At 37.5% G+C, this 15,790-nt stretch overlaps 1 protein-coding gene across 1 annotated transcript in view; it reads right to left on the bottom strand.

Moving 5' to 3' along the window:
• arhgap4b (Rho GTPase activating protein 4b) overlaps positions 1–15,790 on the bottom strand; it is a 57,777-nt gene that overhangs the window by 16,969 nt on the left and 25,018 nt on the right. The window contains exons 4-14 of the mRNA XM_055165982.1: positions 14,336–14,498; positions 11,465–11,527; positions 11,218–11,391; positions 9,535–9,663; positions 8,047–8,268; positions 7,118–7,219; positions 6,805–6,990; positions 6,644–6,728; positions 4,842–4,869; positions 4,609–4,705; positions 67–127 (exon numbers count right to left, since the gene is read on the bottom strand). Coding sequence (XP_055021957.1) covers positions 67–127; positions 4,609–4,705; positions 4,842–4,869; positions 6,644–6,728; positions 6,805–6,990; positions 7,118–7,219; positions 8,047–8,268; positions 9,535–9,663; positions 11,218–11,391; positions 11,465–11,527; positions 14,336–14,498 — 1,310 coding nt within the window. The remainder of the gene's footprint in view (positions 1–66; positions 128–4,608; positions 4,706–4,841; positions 4,870–6,643; positions 6,729–6,804; positions 6,991–7,117; positions 7,220–8,046; positions 8,269–9,534; positions 9,664–11,217; positions 11,392–11,464; positions 11,528–14,335; positions 14,499–15,790) is intronic.

Below are 15,790 nucleotides of genomic sequence, written 5' to 3'. Positions count from 1 at the left end.
CAGAGCCACTTTAAGTACGCCACAAAAGATTTCCAACTGTCCAAAAGCTCCACAGAACTGACTCACCATGAAGGTTTATGAAACGAATACAGCTCTCAACCACCACAGGGATCTGCTGCCCCGAACTCTGCACAGGGAGAGGACCACAGATTAGAAAAAAAGCTCAGAGAGATATGGGCACAGAACGGTTGGTGAATAGCTCCACAAAAGAAACGCTGACTCAAAAAGGCTTAAGGGCCACGTCTACTCAGATATTCCAGAGTGGGCGCTCAATCGCAAATGCCATTTAACAAAAACAGTCTGTGGGTGAACTGCGAATGATAGTCTAAACAGAACCAGCACATGCACTGTCTATGATGTGAAAAGTAGCCACATCATAATCTGTATGGATGTAACATGCACAGGGAGCATGGAATCCAGCGTAACGAGGATGGAAGTGGTTGATTAGTTGAGCATTGAAGGTAATTAATGAGCTAAATCAAATCAAAATTAGAGATGCACGATCCAGTTTTTTTCTGTTCCAATATCGATGTCAATACTTTGGCTTTAAGTATCTGCAAATATCAGCTGATTCTAGGACAAAGACTGAAAATAGCGGTAACACTTTAATTTTAGGGTACACTCATTAACATCTAACTACCTAATAATTTGCATAGTTGTAAATGGTTAATTTGTCATTAAATGTAATTCCCCAAAAGTTTATTCTGCTATTAATTAGACATTTACACTATCCCATTAATGCAGTCCTTATTACTGCTTATTAGAATGATACTAGGCCATTTTTGTATATAAATTATTATTCTAATAAGCTGGTGTTGTTAAGGACTAGTAGCAGAAGAAATGTAGTTTTTAGTTTTTTGTGCCAAAAGCTTAATAGAATCATAATTCATAGACAAAAACGGCTTACTATCATACTGATAAGCAGTAATAAGAAGTGTATTAATAGGAAAGTGTTTTTAAATGTCTAATAATATCAGAATAAGCTTATGGGAAATTAGACATTAATAAGGACTGAATAAATACTAATTAATGATAAATTAACCATCTACAACTGTGCTAATTAGTGGGTAGTTGTGTACCCTAAAATAAAGTTACCAAAATAGTGTTTATTTTCTTTAAAGTATAAAATTATCCAAATATATTTTAGAGCCCGACCGATATGGATTTTGCTGTGGCCGATATGAAACCGATATAATGACAGTTGGAGCTGCCGATAGCCGATATAATCGCCGATATATTTAGTGATGTAAAAATTCACTGTAAATGTTGAATTGTTTAAAAAACTTAGGTTTGGCTCTGGTGGATTTTAAATTGGGTTTATTTAAGCAACATTTATTGTTATTCTGCCTCTTTACATCATATTTACAGACAGTAGTTCGGCTTAATGGCATTTTTGCATCACATTCTAGACACTAGTGATGGGTATTCCAGTTCTTTTTAGAGAACCGGCTCTTTTGGCTCGGCTCTCTAAAAGCTGCTGGTTCTTTTGGCTCCCAAGCGGCTCTTCAGATTGTTTTGTTGCAAGCAGGACTAAAGGACGTCTAAAGCAGGACTGAATCAGGACTGAACCAGGTCTAAACCAGGACTGAAAAAGGACTAAACCGGGACTTATTTATTTTATGCTAAACTACAGTCAAATATGCTCGGGTTTTTTTTTTTTTTAATCCTACGTACACGCAAATTTCTCAAAGTTTCGTTTTTAGCCGCTGCCGCTGTCAAACCACGAATCTGCACGCGGCGTGAAGAGAAAAAAAGTGAGAGAAAGAGAAAACACGGCTCCCAATAAGGATCAGGCTCCCGTCGTTCCCTTTAAAGAGCCGGTTCTAAGAGTCATTTCGTTCGCGTTCGCGACGGACCCATAACTAGTAAAGAAAGTAGCGCTATTAGCCTTTAGCCGTAAATACGTGCGCGCCGCGGTAATTAATTATATGCGCAAATGTCATAATTCACACGTCTGTTCACAGCTCATTTACATATCAGTGCAGGTCCAGTAGCAAATATACGGCCAATATAGTCACTTTAGAACAGACCAATAGAAAACAGTCTGTTTATGTGCGGGAGCTACAGCAGCTAACCCATAACAAATGACAAAAACTAGCTTCAGAGTCGACATATTTCCAACACTCACCGCTCATACAGGCTCCTCCTCACATCACAAATCTGCACTAATAAATGTCCTTTTAATCCAGACTCAAACCGATTGTCCGTAAAAAGAATATAATCTCAGTGTTTGGATCTGTGTCTGCAGGTGTAAACAAACACACGTGAGTGACGCCACTCTGTGGTGTGTTCAGGGACAGTACGGACACACACAAATGACTCCGTAGATAAATACTGATGTGGAGCCACATATTAGGACATTTATCTGTCTGTAAATTGGATTAAATGAACAGAATGTAGAGAGTCTAAGCTTTATAACGAGGTATAACATGCCCACGTGAAATATCGGCCCCTATCAGCAAGGCCGATAGCCGATATGCCTAAAGTTGCCCATATCAGCCGATAATATCGGCCAACCGATATATCGGTCGGGCTCTAATATATTTAGTAACTACTGATCAGCTTGGTAAAAACAGTAATAGTAGTAATAATAGTAAAAAAAATTGTAAAAATGTTTAACAGTATGAGACATTTTGGTCCAACATTTGCCAATAATGCTCTTTTTACACCAGTTCATACACCAAAACATATAAATATATCCTATAAGAGTATTGCATCAGTGCATCTCTAATCAAGATGAGTGCGGTAGTGATGATGGCGCACATACATGACTTCCTAGATTACCACCTGATGACATCATGCAGTGTGGCCAAGCCTTTATGGTATGTTTTCTTGCAGTTCTTTTCACAATAATATTTCAGACACTCCTTAGAAGATGGGAAAACTGCTTCTTGCACTTAATTTGAACACATTTCTTAATACTGATCTTATATAAACACATACTAACATCTGTGTATACCAGGCCCAAAAGCAGTGAGGATAAAACATATTTTGCTGCATGCAGAGAAAAAGGGGGACAGCTGGGTTTGATACCTGTGTCCGAGACATTCTCCTCCTCCTCCTGCACCAAGCCAAACACAGAGTGGCAGAGACAGATAAGAAGAGAGGGGAGCGTATAAAATAAGGGTATAAAGATTCAGCAGCAAAAGGGGGGACACAAGGAGAGAGGAGAGAGCGGAGGCCAGAGCTGTAATCCCTTCAGAGAGGACACATGAAAGGGACTGAGGAAGGGAAGAAGCCGGAGTAAGCACTAAGCACCAGCAAACAGAGGAGCGCCAAATACCCCAGGGCACGGACAATCTGAAAGCCCCCGGTCTATTCTACTGCCCCCCTCTGTCAGAAGAGTTCTCTGTGAGGTTTACAGAGAGGTGAAGAGCAGCAGCAGCAGCTAGTGATGTAGTCGCTGGATCACTTTTAGGTCACGACTTGAGCTCATTGTTACTTAATCTCTTCATATATAAGATTAAGAACAGGGCATCGTACCAGTAGCAATGACAGTACTTGGTTCGGAGACTATGATTAGATTAGGATACATGTGTGTTATCAGGCATTTGTGTTGTACTTCTAACCACACTAACCCAAATAAAATAATCCACATGCTAAAAGTGCTCTCAAAGGTCTTATATTAAACCATCTTGTGAGCTTTAAGCCATGTTAGAATGCTATTATCTCATCAAAAAAATATCCGGAGTTGTGTTTTGTTTCATTCACACATGTTTGAATAATCAATTTTTTCCATTATCAGTCTGTCTACAACTCCAAAGCTCAAACTGCTCTGTTCCAAGTTGTGAAGTTTTCAAGTTAATAGCAACCCTTTACCTTTGTGTCAGTAAAGATTGCCAATTTCAGGGCTGAAATGATCTAAATCAGGCATGTTCAAACTATGGCCCTTGGACCAAATGTGGTCCTCAGACAAATTTTTCTTGGCCCTCAGGCTTCAAGGTGAATTGGCCCAAATGACCTTGCATCAATTAAAAATTAACTTTTTACTGCAAGTTTTTGAAAATCTACCTTGATAAAGATACTATTTAATATTTAGTGTAATTCTAACGTGTTTAAACATGCACATATTTCAATTATTCACTGTATTGAGCACCAGTCTATAGCCCTTGATCAGTCCTCTGCTTCATCTGTGTTTAGATCTGCAGCCCTTGATGAAAAAAGTTTGGACACTCTTGATCTAAATGATTCAAGTGAATATGTGTGGAGTTTAAAAACACAGTGGAGCACTTCCTGTATTACCACATGACATCACAAGGTGCAACAGAGTGTTTTCTATTTGAGAGAAGAACTCGTAAATGTGCAAAGTTTGTGTGAATGAAACAAAACACAACTCCAGGCTTGTTTGTGATGAAACAACATTATAACATAGATGAAAATAAAGGGACATAGGACCTTTAAATGCCAATGTGAACAACTATAAATTCATTCTGAATAATATAAGAGATCCAGTGATTGCATTTCCATTTCCATTTTTTCTCACAAGTATTAGATGATAAGGATGAGTTTACAGTGTAGTGTAGTTTCCTTGTTTTGAGTGATCCTGACTACATCATTAGCATAAGCTTAGCAGATGTACTGAAGGAGCCCCTGTTAATCCGGTGTTACCTGGATATAGGAGAGCATGTCTGTGTTGAAGAGTGAGTGGCAGAACTGAGAGATGGGCCTGGACTTCCGCACACGCACAGACCGAGCACATTGACTTCTAGGAAATATAGTACACACATATGGGTGAGGCTCTTCAGATAGTGAGTCACTGTGGATCCCCAGTACATATACAGGACCCTCGTCTGCTCTCCTCTCTCCCCGTGTTGGATAAATTTAAAAACAAAAGTCATTACCTTGAGGGGTCACTGTTGACGGCTTCAGCTACGAAAAATAAAACAGAACAGAAAGTAAATACAGATGTACAGTAGAAGTAAAATTTTCTGAATATAATGCTGTTTCCTCATCACAAACATATCTGGAGTGTTTTGTTTCATTCACACGTTTGAGTGACGCTTTATTATTAGTCTGTCTTCACCTCTAAATTTTGAGCTTTGGAGATGTAGACAGCTAAAAATAAGGGATTGCTCAAACATATGTGGAAAAAAAACAAAAAACCAACAACTCCAGGTTTGTTTTTGGCAAAGAAAAACAATCTAAAATGGCTTAAAGCTCATAATAATCAATTTTGTGTAATATAGGACCTTTAATATCTTAAAATTTACAAAAGTATGATTGAATGTGTTTCAAAGTGTGCTGTTGAGAGATCTGGGTTAGTTGGCAGGAAGACTGTTTTTCGACATATGCCCATGTACGCTGCCAATACAGACGATAGCTAAAGGGGAGTAAGCAATAGCAACAAATGTCCTATATTTTATCATATTAAGGCACTGGTTGTTTCTCTAAATGTGGTAGGAAAGGTTTCAAAGGTGGTGGTGGAAGGTAAAGAAGTACACGAAGTAAAGTACTCTACTTAAATGTAATTTTTTGGTGCACTGTATAACTTTTCCGGTGGAGGGTCGGTCAAATTCTTTTCTCCACGGATATGTAATTGCTTCATATGGACTGTTTCACAATATGGTATAAAACGTTTTTATCTTCATGGAGACCAAACCAGACCAAGTTACAGGTTAGATCTGTGGAGATGCAAGATATTTTTTAAGATATAAAAACTGTAATGGAGTAAATGTAAGGCAGAGCTGTTTAATTCAATGCTGTGGCCATAGAAACAAGCAGCTGACAGAACCCTAACCAAAAAGTTACAGTGCACCTTTAAGTTAATTTTACAGTTGATGTTTTTTGCTTTTACTTCACTACATTTGAGAGCAGGTATCTGTACTTTCTACTCCACTACATTTTGAACTGAACTGAAAAGTAAAAGTATTTTTCAAGTGATTTTAAATGTTTTTTTTTTTTTTTTACCATGTTTGTGACAACATCCTGACTAGGACAAGTTTTTAAGTTTTTTACAAGCTTCGGCTTTCAGTAACAAAAATAAATACACTAAATTCATGAGAAATAATAAGAACACTTTAAAAAAAAAAAAAAATACATTTTAGCAAATTAAAACTTGCATGAAATAATTTAACTACATTTTTTCATGTGATACTTTTACTTTTACTTGAGTAACTTTTTTGTCTCTGTATCTGTACTTTTACTTAAGTAACAAAACTGAGTACTTCTTCCACCACTGTTTAAATGTAGACTTATCTGGATCATGTTTTTTTTACTATGGGCCACTCCTGGACAAACGAAGGATTATATTAACCCATAAACCCTGAACCAGAAAGAATAAACTAGTGTCTATATGTAGTATGATTAGTTTCAAATGTGTCCTCATAATCTAAAATAATCCTAAATAAAATAAACATAGATGGTGAATTGTGGTAATTTAAGGTCCTATATTACACAAAATGGATTATTGTGAACTTTAAGCCATGTTATAATGTTGTTACCTCCTCAAACCTGATTCCAAACATACCTGGAGTTGTGTTTTTAGTTAATAAAGATTGGCAATTACAGAGGAGAATGTAAGATTTCCAGGTATGTTTGTGGTGAGGAAACAACATTATAACATAGCTCATAAAATAGCATAATATGGGGCTTTTAAGGATATTGAGCAACTAAATTATTCGAAATACTACTTGATCTGATGCACCTTTCTGTATGGCATCTTGTAGAAGGTCATGTTTGGCTTGAAGTTTGGAGGACAGAGAGCTGCTGGTGAGGAACTCCTTCACTTTCTAAAAATAAAAAAATAATACAGATGTAATCATATACTTACATACATTTACATGAAATTTAGAGAATGGTTTGTACTGTAAAATAGAAGGTCTCTGTCTCCTGCTGATTGGCTCTACGTTTGGCGAGAGCAAGTTTGGGGGCGGTGCTTCCCCCAGGCGGCTCGTGTGATTGGCTGCTTGGCACATCAGGGGCGGGGTTACTGTCACTGTCACCCATATTGTCCAGTAAAGCAGTAAGTGTGGCCTTGAGGGTTTTACTGATCTGAGGGGAAAAAAAAAAACAAGCCGAGTTTAAAATGATAAAAGCTCAATTCTGTTAGATAACATCAACACTGAGTCAGACAGAGTGCCACTGAAACTTTGTAGATTCATAATCACATGACGCTGACCTCTTCTGTTTCCAGGGTAACAGCTGCGAGGCGAGACTGGAGCTGCTGGAAGCGGGTCTCAAGCTCGTACCTGACCTGGCTCTCGGCACTGACCTCACACACCTGAAACAAACAAAAACAAATACAATAATTTATGAAGATTTGGCCAGTTATAAGTTAAAGCCCCCATATTGCGTTATAATGTTGTTTCCTCATCAAAAACATACCTGGAGTTGTGTTTTGTTTCATTCACACATGTTTAACACACAAAAAAGGAAGTGCTCCACTGTGTTTTTAAACTCCATATGCCTTCACTAGAATAATTTGGATGATTTCAGCCCTTGAATTGCCAATCTCTTCTGAAATAAATGTAGCTGTTAACTTAAAAACTACCGCTACATGAGATCACAAGGTGGAACATTTGGAGATTTTTGAGATGTAGACAGACTAATAATAAAGCGTTACTCAAATGTGTGAATGAAAACAAAACACAGCTCCAGGTAGAACAACAGCAATGGAAAAATGTGTTTCAATCAGAGGTGTCAGGTGTGGGGTATGGTCTAAATGAAAAAAATCAAGGCTTCAAAATCTATTGAGGTGTTTAAAAGAAATGTCAAACATGATATGCTAAAAAGTAAGAAGTATGAACATGCCTTTTGTATTAATTAACAAGTATTTAATATTGTGTATGTCACATAAATAAGCGCTCATAAAAGTAGTTGGAACTGTTAGAAATTTTTTCCTTAGTGTGAAAAGGGGGCAGATATTATAAGTCTTTACTTCTTTTAGCTCATAATTATTATGTATTATTTTTTTATGAATGAAACTAATTTTTAAAAAAGCAAATGAAATATTTTTGATGAGGTAATACCATTATAACATGGTTTAAAACTCACAAGAGTCAATGTTGTGTACTATAAGAACTTTATGTATTAAAATATTGCTGCTACCTGGTCGCCTTCATGCGGGTGATAGTTGAATCTAAAGGGCAGGCAGAAGGCAGTATCGTGCTGCTGTAGAAGAGCATCTCTGTCTCCGCTCTGGTCCAGGGAGGTCACAGCTGTCTCCAGCTGCTTCAGACCAGACTCCTCTGTCTTAAGAATGCGCCACCTATTGGTCAGGTAGCACTTCATCACCCTTTCCACAGACTGGTGGAAACCCAGGTCACAGCACTGATGCAGGAAGAAACAAAAAAAAAAGACAGTCATCATCAAACTTAAATGTTAATAGATTTAGATACCTGTACCTGATTTTGAACAATGATAGAGGAACATGGCCCACTTTGAACTGTTAGCCCCCTCATCCAACAAAATGGCTAAATGGCTAAGTTTATCTTTTTTATGTGGATATATCCAGTCAGTGGTGATTATGTATGTATGTATGTATGTATGTATGTATGTATGTATGTATGTATGTATGTATGTATGTATGTATACGCCCATAAAAAAATTAGTTTCTGGGAAACTAGGTGGGAGGTGAGGGGTTTAAAATTGGGGGGAAATAATCAAACTGTAACCAGTAACTATAACATGAACATTTGATTAAAATGTTATCACACAAAAAATAGTGTAGGGATGCTTCCAATAAAATTATTTTTATTAATGTACAGGCAATATCATTCTCTTTGTTCACAAATAGCAGGTCTTGCAACAGAATTGCAGTGAGTAAAAGCTGTTTTCCAAAACTAAAGTTAAGGATAAAAGTTAGACACAGGGCCTTGAAAGTCAAAGTATTATTATCCAAATTTGAAATGGTCATTGGTCACACTTTTATATGGCACTTTTCCACCTTCTAGACTCTCAAAGCGCTTTACATCAAGAAATCACTCACCCACTGACACACACATTCATACACCAGTGTACACAGACACTGAGGGCGAGTGGGTTAAGAGGGTTAAGTGGGTTAAGTGCCAAGAACATGATAACAGGTTTTATTTGCAGGAGCTGGAATCGCACCGCCAACTTGTGGGTCAATCGATCTGACTGTTCAGTCAATAATGTTTATGTCAAGACCAGGATCCAACTTTTATAAGTGGATAAAGACTCTACCACCTGAGCTAAAACTGGTATGGTATGGGATGCTTTTTATTTGTACAGGGAGAGTGCACAACAATACATTAACCAAGACAAAAGTCACAGGAAAGATGCTGATGTTTGTTTATAGGATGAATTCTAATTTACACCTGCAGTCCCTGACCAGTTTGGTGGAAATACTGAGAGCACAGATTCAATGTGTACGGATACATTTACTACAAATAAATTAAACCAGATATTACTTAGGGTCACATTGTTCAAACACTATTCTAAAACCAACATGCACCAAACACATAAACACCCTCATCCCTAATGTGACTTCTGGTTGGTAGAGCTCCTGGAATTCTGACTAATTTTACTTAGAATAGCTGAATACAAATTGTGAGTTTAGCATTGTGCTCTTACATCAATGAGTGTGCTGACGTCCTGCAGGTAGTACTTGTTCATGGCTGCGTTGGCTGCTGCCAGGTTGAGCAGGTAGTCATTGCGAGCTTTAGTGCACTTGAGCTGGGTCTCCTGCACTCGTCCATGTCTCTGTTAAGTACACAGAAAAACAACATTATGTAAGATCCAGGGTAGCACTGTTGTCAAAATAACATTAATTATGATAAGATTCTAGCCCCAAATATTAATGCATTATGTAAAATATACATTACCAGTCAAAGGTTTGGACTCACCCTCTCACTCAGTGTTTACTTCATTTTATATACTTACAGCAAGATAGCTAATATATGAAGATGTATGAGATTATGTAGCAAAGAAAAAAAAAGTTAAAAATGTAGTAAGAAAAATGAAATGAAACATTGAGTGAGAGGGTGGGTCCAAATTTTTTGACTAATAGCTATATAAATTATAATAGATAGTATTAGATTATCTTGACTGTGCAGCTCTATTAATCTCTCACACAGGGTTCCCATTTTCTGACAAAATAAAAAAAACTCAAAATGACTTTTTCATGACCTAAAGTGAATTTTCCATGACTTTACGGCTCCCTACATGTGTAGAATTGATCATACTTTTAGGGCTAAATATGAAATGTTAACCCTTTCCACTCACCTTATGGTTTGGTATTATAGTTTTTAAACATTCAAAATACTGTCAGTGCATTTATTGTCGTCTCTTTTAAACAAAAGGCGCATATGTTCGGAAAATATCATAATAGCCTAATGAGAACATAACAGAACACACTGTAGTTGGTGAAAGAGATACTAAAATTCCATGACTTTGAATTTACAAAATTCCATGACTTTTCCAGGCCTGGAAAATGACATTTTCAATTTCCATGACTTTTCCAGAATTTCTATGACTGTGGGAACCCTGCTCACAGCACATTTTCTTATTCTCTTGTACTGTATGTACGTATTGTATATGATATAGAATTTATGCTTTACGTACAAATATGTATATTAACAATGATTAGATTTTTTATTACATTATTTAATTAATAATCTTTATTCTTATTTGTTTTAAAAGTGCACTCTGCAACTTTTCTGATGAATGGTCCGCCATGTGGATATTATCACTTTGCCTGAAATGTTGAACAGTAAGATTTTAAACATATCTATCTTCATGGCAACAAGCAGATGACGCATGTTATAGATCAGATCTGTGGAGAGACTAGCGCTTGCACAGTGAGGATTGTTTTTTTAAAGGTATTATTTAGCAATATAATTATCTGCAACTGAGAAAAAAGCAACATAGAAAAAATTTATGTCATACAGCAAAAGCAAAGAAATATTATCATCAACAAGGTGGTGGATCCTCTACCAGAAAAGTTACACAATGCACCTTTAACATTTTATTTTCACCTACTATCAAAGTAGTGTTATCAAAGTAATAAGTAGTAGTAGAAGTAGTATTTTTGAGGGCAAGCCCTATTTTTTGCTTTTTATATGACCTTATTATACAGTTATATTAAATATGCCAAACACAGCAAGGCCTATTTTTATTACTTTTCACTATGCACAACATAACATCAGGCACTTTTGTAATAGTGTCTTTCAGGTGTGCACAGACACAGGAAGTGGTTGAGTCTCGAGTGCAGTGGAACACTTCCTCTGCCGCATTCGGGGCCATTAGCTCTGTCACCTTCTCCATTAATCTCTCCATCTTCTTGACAGAGCTCCGCCTCGTGCTTCCTGATTGGCCGATACCGAGCTCAGCTGACTTGCCGGTCTGTCTCTCCTCCAATCGCTCGGCCTCTTTGAGTTTCCCCTCAGCGATGAGACAGTCCGTGTGGTACTGATTGTATGTCTTTAAGGCCTGCAGAGGAGCACAAAGTGGGTCTCGGTGATAGAATTATTTAACGCTGTTTTCATGAGTTCAAATGACTCACAGTCTGAAGCTCAGTGGTGACCTTTAGCAGCTCGTCCTGCATCTGAGTCCCCACTTCTTTACTCTGGAATACACAAAAGCAGAGGGTGTTAGCAATGGATAATATCTCACAGTGTAAAAGTAAAAGCAGAAATGATAGCGATACCAAAACCACTTATACTTCACCTACCCGCAGTATACTAAAGTTGTCACAATACTAACATTTAAACTGCCATTTCAACATTAAGGAGGTTTGAAAGGTTTGCTACTTGACACTGATTTCAATACCAAAAGAACCGGAATAAAGAGAGCAATTTCCAACACAAACTCTCATCTCATATTACACAAAACCGATTCTTGTGAGCTTTAAGTCATGTTATAATGCTCAAAAACATGCAGTTGTGTTTTTTTTTTTCATTCATGCATGTTTCATTAATTCTTTATTATTAGTCTGTCTACATCTCCAAAGCTCAAAATGCTCTGTTCCACCTTGTGATATCATGAAGAAACAGTAGTTTTCAAGTTAATAGATCCTTTTACCTTAACTTCAATAGAGATTGGCAATTCCATGACTGAAATTATCCATATGATTCCAGTGAAAATGTATGGAGTTTAAAAACACAGTGGAGCATTTCTTGTATTACCACATGACATCACAAGTAGGAAGGTGGTTTGTGAGAAGAACTCAGCCTAAATGTGTATTAAACATGCGAATGAAACAAAACACAACTCCAGGTATGTTTGTGAAGAGGAAACAACATTATCAGATTCGAAGATATGTAATATGGTTCCTTTAAAGCAGAAATGATAGTAATAACAGAACCACTTCCTCTTACATTCCTGGAGTTGTGTTTTGTTTCATTCACACATGTTCAACACACACATAATATATGATTAAGATAGAAACCCAGCGTATTTAGTTGAGCTCTTCTCTCAAACTAAAAACACTCTGTCCCACCTTGTGATCTCATGTGGTATACAAGAAGTGCTCCACTGTGTTTTAAACTCCCTACACCTTCACTACAATCAATTAGATGATTTCAGCCCTTGAATTGCCCAACTCTACTGTTAAAATGTAGCCAGGCCGGCACCACCTAGTGGCCCCACTCAATTTCATTTCTCTCCAGTGACTAGGTCAGGAATCGGAATACACTAGACGGTTTGTAAGAACCCCGGAAATTGTAGACCACACACCAGCCAATAAGTGAAGAGATGCAAAGCCATGATGGCAAACTCAAACACCTCTCTGGGTCCCTTTTGTGGTACAACACAACAGTAAACAGAGTGGTCAAGATGGATGTAGACGAAGCCATTCATTCTGCGTAGGCAATGATTCCCGAGATTGAGGATTTAAAGCCGAAACAAAGAAAATGTTTGGTGAATTTTATCAAGGGGAAAGATGTTATTGCCCATCTTCCTACAGGATTTGGCGCATCACATAGGTCACAACCAAATAGCAGCGATTGGTTAAATTAAAAAAGTACCTGCCTACCGTCAAGCGAACAAATCCTAATGCTGTGAAGTGAAACCGGCTGATGAATCAGGATAGTTAAAATGTATATGTTAACTTCAAAACTACCAAGACATGACGTCACAAGGTGGAACAGAGCATTTTACGTTTTGGAGATATAGACAGACTAGTAAAAGGTTACTCAGACACGTGTGAATGAAACGAAACACAACCCCAGATATATTTTTGATAAGGTAACAACATTATAAACTGACTTTGAGCTCACAAGAGTCAATTTTAAGTAATATATCACCCTGTGAAATGTTACTCCAAAAGAAACAAACTGCATAAACACATTTTTCTACATTATGGCCTTTCATGAGTAGAAATATTGCACTGAAGGATAGCTACAAATGCATTAAAGATTTAGGCTGTATACCTCTGTGGCAGCTAATTAAGATTCTACTCAGTTTTCTGCTGTGACAAAGTACAAACTGCCTCTGACAACCGTTAATTTCAGCGAGCGAGTCCGGGTGCTTCATTTCCCTTTAAAATGAAGATACCACAGATGTCAGAGTGGTACAAGACAGATATAGTAGTGTACGCATTAAGAAGAGGACATGTAAACTAGTGGGTTTGATTTGAACAGAGCTAATTTGAAACACTGGGTAAGTTGTTATTCTGAGGTATTACAGAGATTTGGTGCAGTCAAACAGGTGAAATTAAGCTTCATCGACTCATAGTGCATACGTTTCTGGGAGTATGTATTAAACTACAGAAATAATATCACAATAAATATTAACACATTTATATAATAACTCCATCATAGAGGCTTAATGTTTTATAAAAATAAAATAAAACATTCACCAACTGAACATGGGCACACGATAATTATGCCTGAATACATTGTTGATCTACCATTTATTGAATGATCAGTCTATATCATAAACTGTACAAATGGGCTTCCAGCTCCATCGACTCTGTCTCCAATTACTTTACATTGAAAAACTGTCACTAACCCTCTCTCTGTAACTGCTGCAGTGAGTCTCGTCATGATCCTGATGTTTTTATTTCACTACTTTGTCCGTAAATAAATTCCTTTTCCTAATATGAAAGTCAGCTCCAAATTCGCAAAAACACTCCCTTAGTCCACAGTCTATGATCTATATACTAATTATCGCGACAGTTCTACCTTGAAACATAAAATATTTAGACATATGTTGGTGTATACAGTGAAGCTCCTATATCACACAGAAGTTGAGTGGAGTAAGCCTAAGATTTAGAAAAACTATTGATCCACAAGGGAATATTTTTGGGCACAGTAGCTCACACATCAAAATATAATACAATAACAAAGAGCAAAAAATATAAATCGTAATAATAAATTTTTCATAAGCAGCAAAAATAGCAAAAACAGTAAAAACAGTAGAGTTGAGTGTTTACCCTCTTGTGCAGGCGGTGTGTGTCCTCTGTGCTGTGGGTGAGTCTCTGGGTCAGAGTGTTACAGCAGGTGTCCCCCAGAGAGGCGTGCTCCCGGCTCATCAGACGAGTCTGTGTGAGGAGGACGGTCCACACCTGACACACGGACTGGCCCCACTGCTCCTTCCTGCACAAACAGTTAGGCAAAAACCAGTTCATGTGGTGATACTGCTCAATAACGCAACTACAAAATAAATACTATGGTAACTGCAAAATGAATGTTACAGGCTTTTATATCTACCTTAAAGATGCATTGGGCAACTTTTCTGGTGCTTGTCACCTGCTTGTCTTCAAGGAGAAGTTATTGCTTTGCCCAGAATGTTCCATGGTATGATATTAAATGCATCTATCTAGCATTTATTCATTAGGAGTCTTTATATTGCTCTCTCTCCCTGGATCTCTCGTGAATAAGGCGGCTTCTCCACAGGTTTGACTTGTAATGTAGCCTATTATTGTCTCCCTTAAGATAGACAGGTTTAATCTCTGCAATGGAGAGTTCTAGACAAAGCAAACATTTCCATGAAGACAAGCAGGTGACAGATAGCCAGCCTGGCGCCACCTAGTGCCTCCACTCAATTTCATTTCTCTCCAGTGACTAGATCAGGAATTTGAATGCACTAGACGTTTGCAAGAATCCTGGAAGTTGTAGACCATGCACTGGCCAATCAGCGAAGAGTTGTAAAGCCATGACATCAAACTCAAGCGTCTGTCTGGGTCCCTTTTGTGGTACAGCACAACAGTAAACAAAGTGGTTGAGATGGTTGTAGACAAAGCCAAACATTCTGTGTTGGCATCAATTTCTGAGATCAAGGATTTAAGTACCTGCCTACTGTCGAGCGAATGAATCCTAATGCTGCGAGGTCAGACGGTTTCTACGAAGTGAAACAGACTGATGAATCAGACTAGGTGACAGATCCTCCACCAGAATAGTTATGCACCTTTAAATGCACCTTTAAATAGTATTCTCACTACACATGCATTAACTATTGTGTGATGACATGTACCCTTGCTGACATCAAATCAAATAAAAGTTCAGGTTTCCATCATAGATTGTATATATATATATATATATATATATATATATATATATATATATATATATATATATATATGGGGAAAAAAAACCTCTAGCTGTTGCATTCCAAATAAGAAGTGACCATGGCCGCTCTTCCGGCTCCAGTGACTCCGGCTCCAATTCACTTTGTATTCTACTGTAACTGCTCTTGTCAGGCTCCTCATTTTCATCATAAAATGTTCATATTAAAGGCTGTTTAGAGGATTTTCCAAGGAAAGAGAAATACAGGGACTAAATGATACTGTTTTTTTATTCCTCTGTTTCGTCCATAAATCACTTCTTATTCCTAAAATGGAACTCGGCTCCAAATTCGCTCTTATAACTGCCAGTCCCGTGAGATCCAT

Source organism: Boleophthalmus pectinirostris, unplaced genomic scaffold (genome assembly GCF_026225935.1).
Source record: "Boleophthalmus pectinirostris isolate CB_2022bp ecotype Guang Dong unplaced genomic scaffold, ASM2622593v1 HiC_scaffold_8, whole genome shotgun sequence".
NCBI lineage: Eukaryota > Metazoa > Chordata > Actinopteri > Gobiiformes > Gobiidae > Boleophthalmus > Boleophthalmus pectinirostris.
Note: the sequence above shows the minus strand (reverse complement) of the source record. Positions and strands in the feature narration are given on the sequence as shown.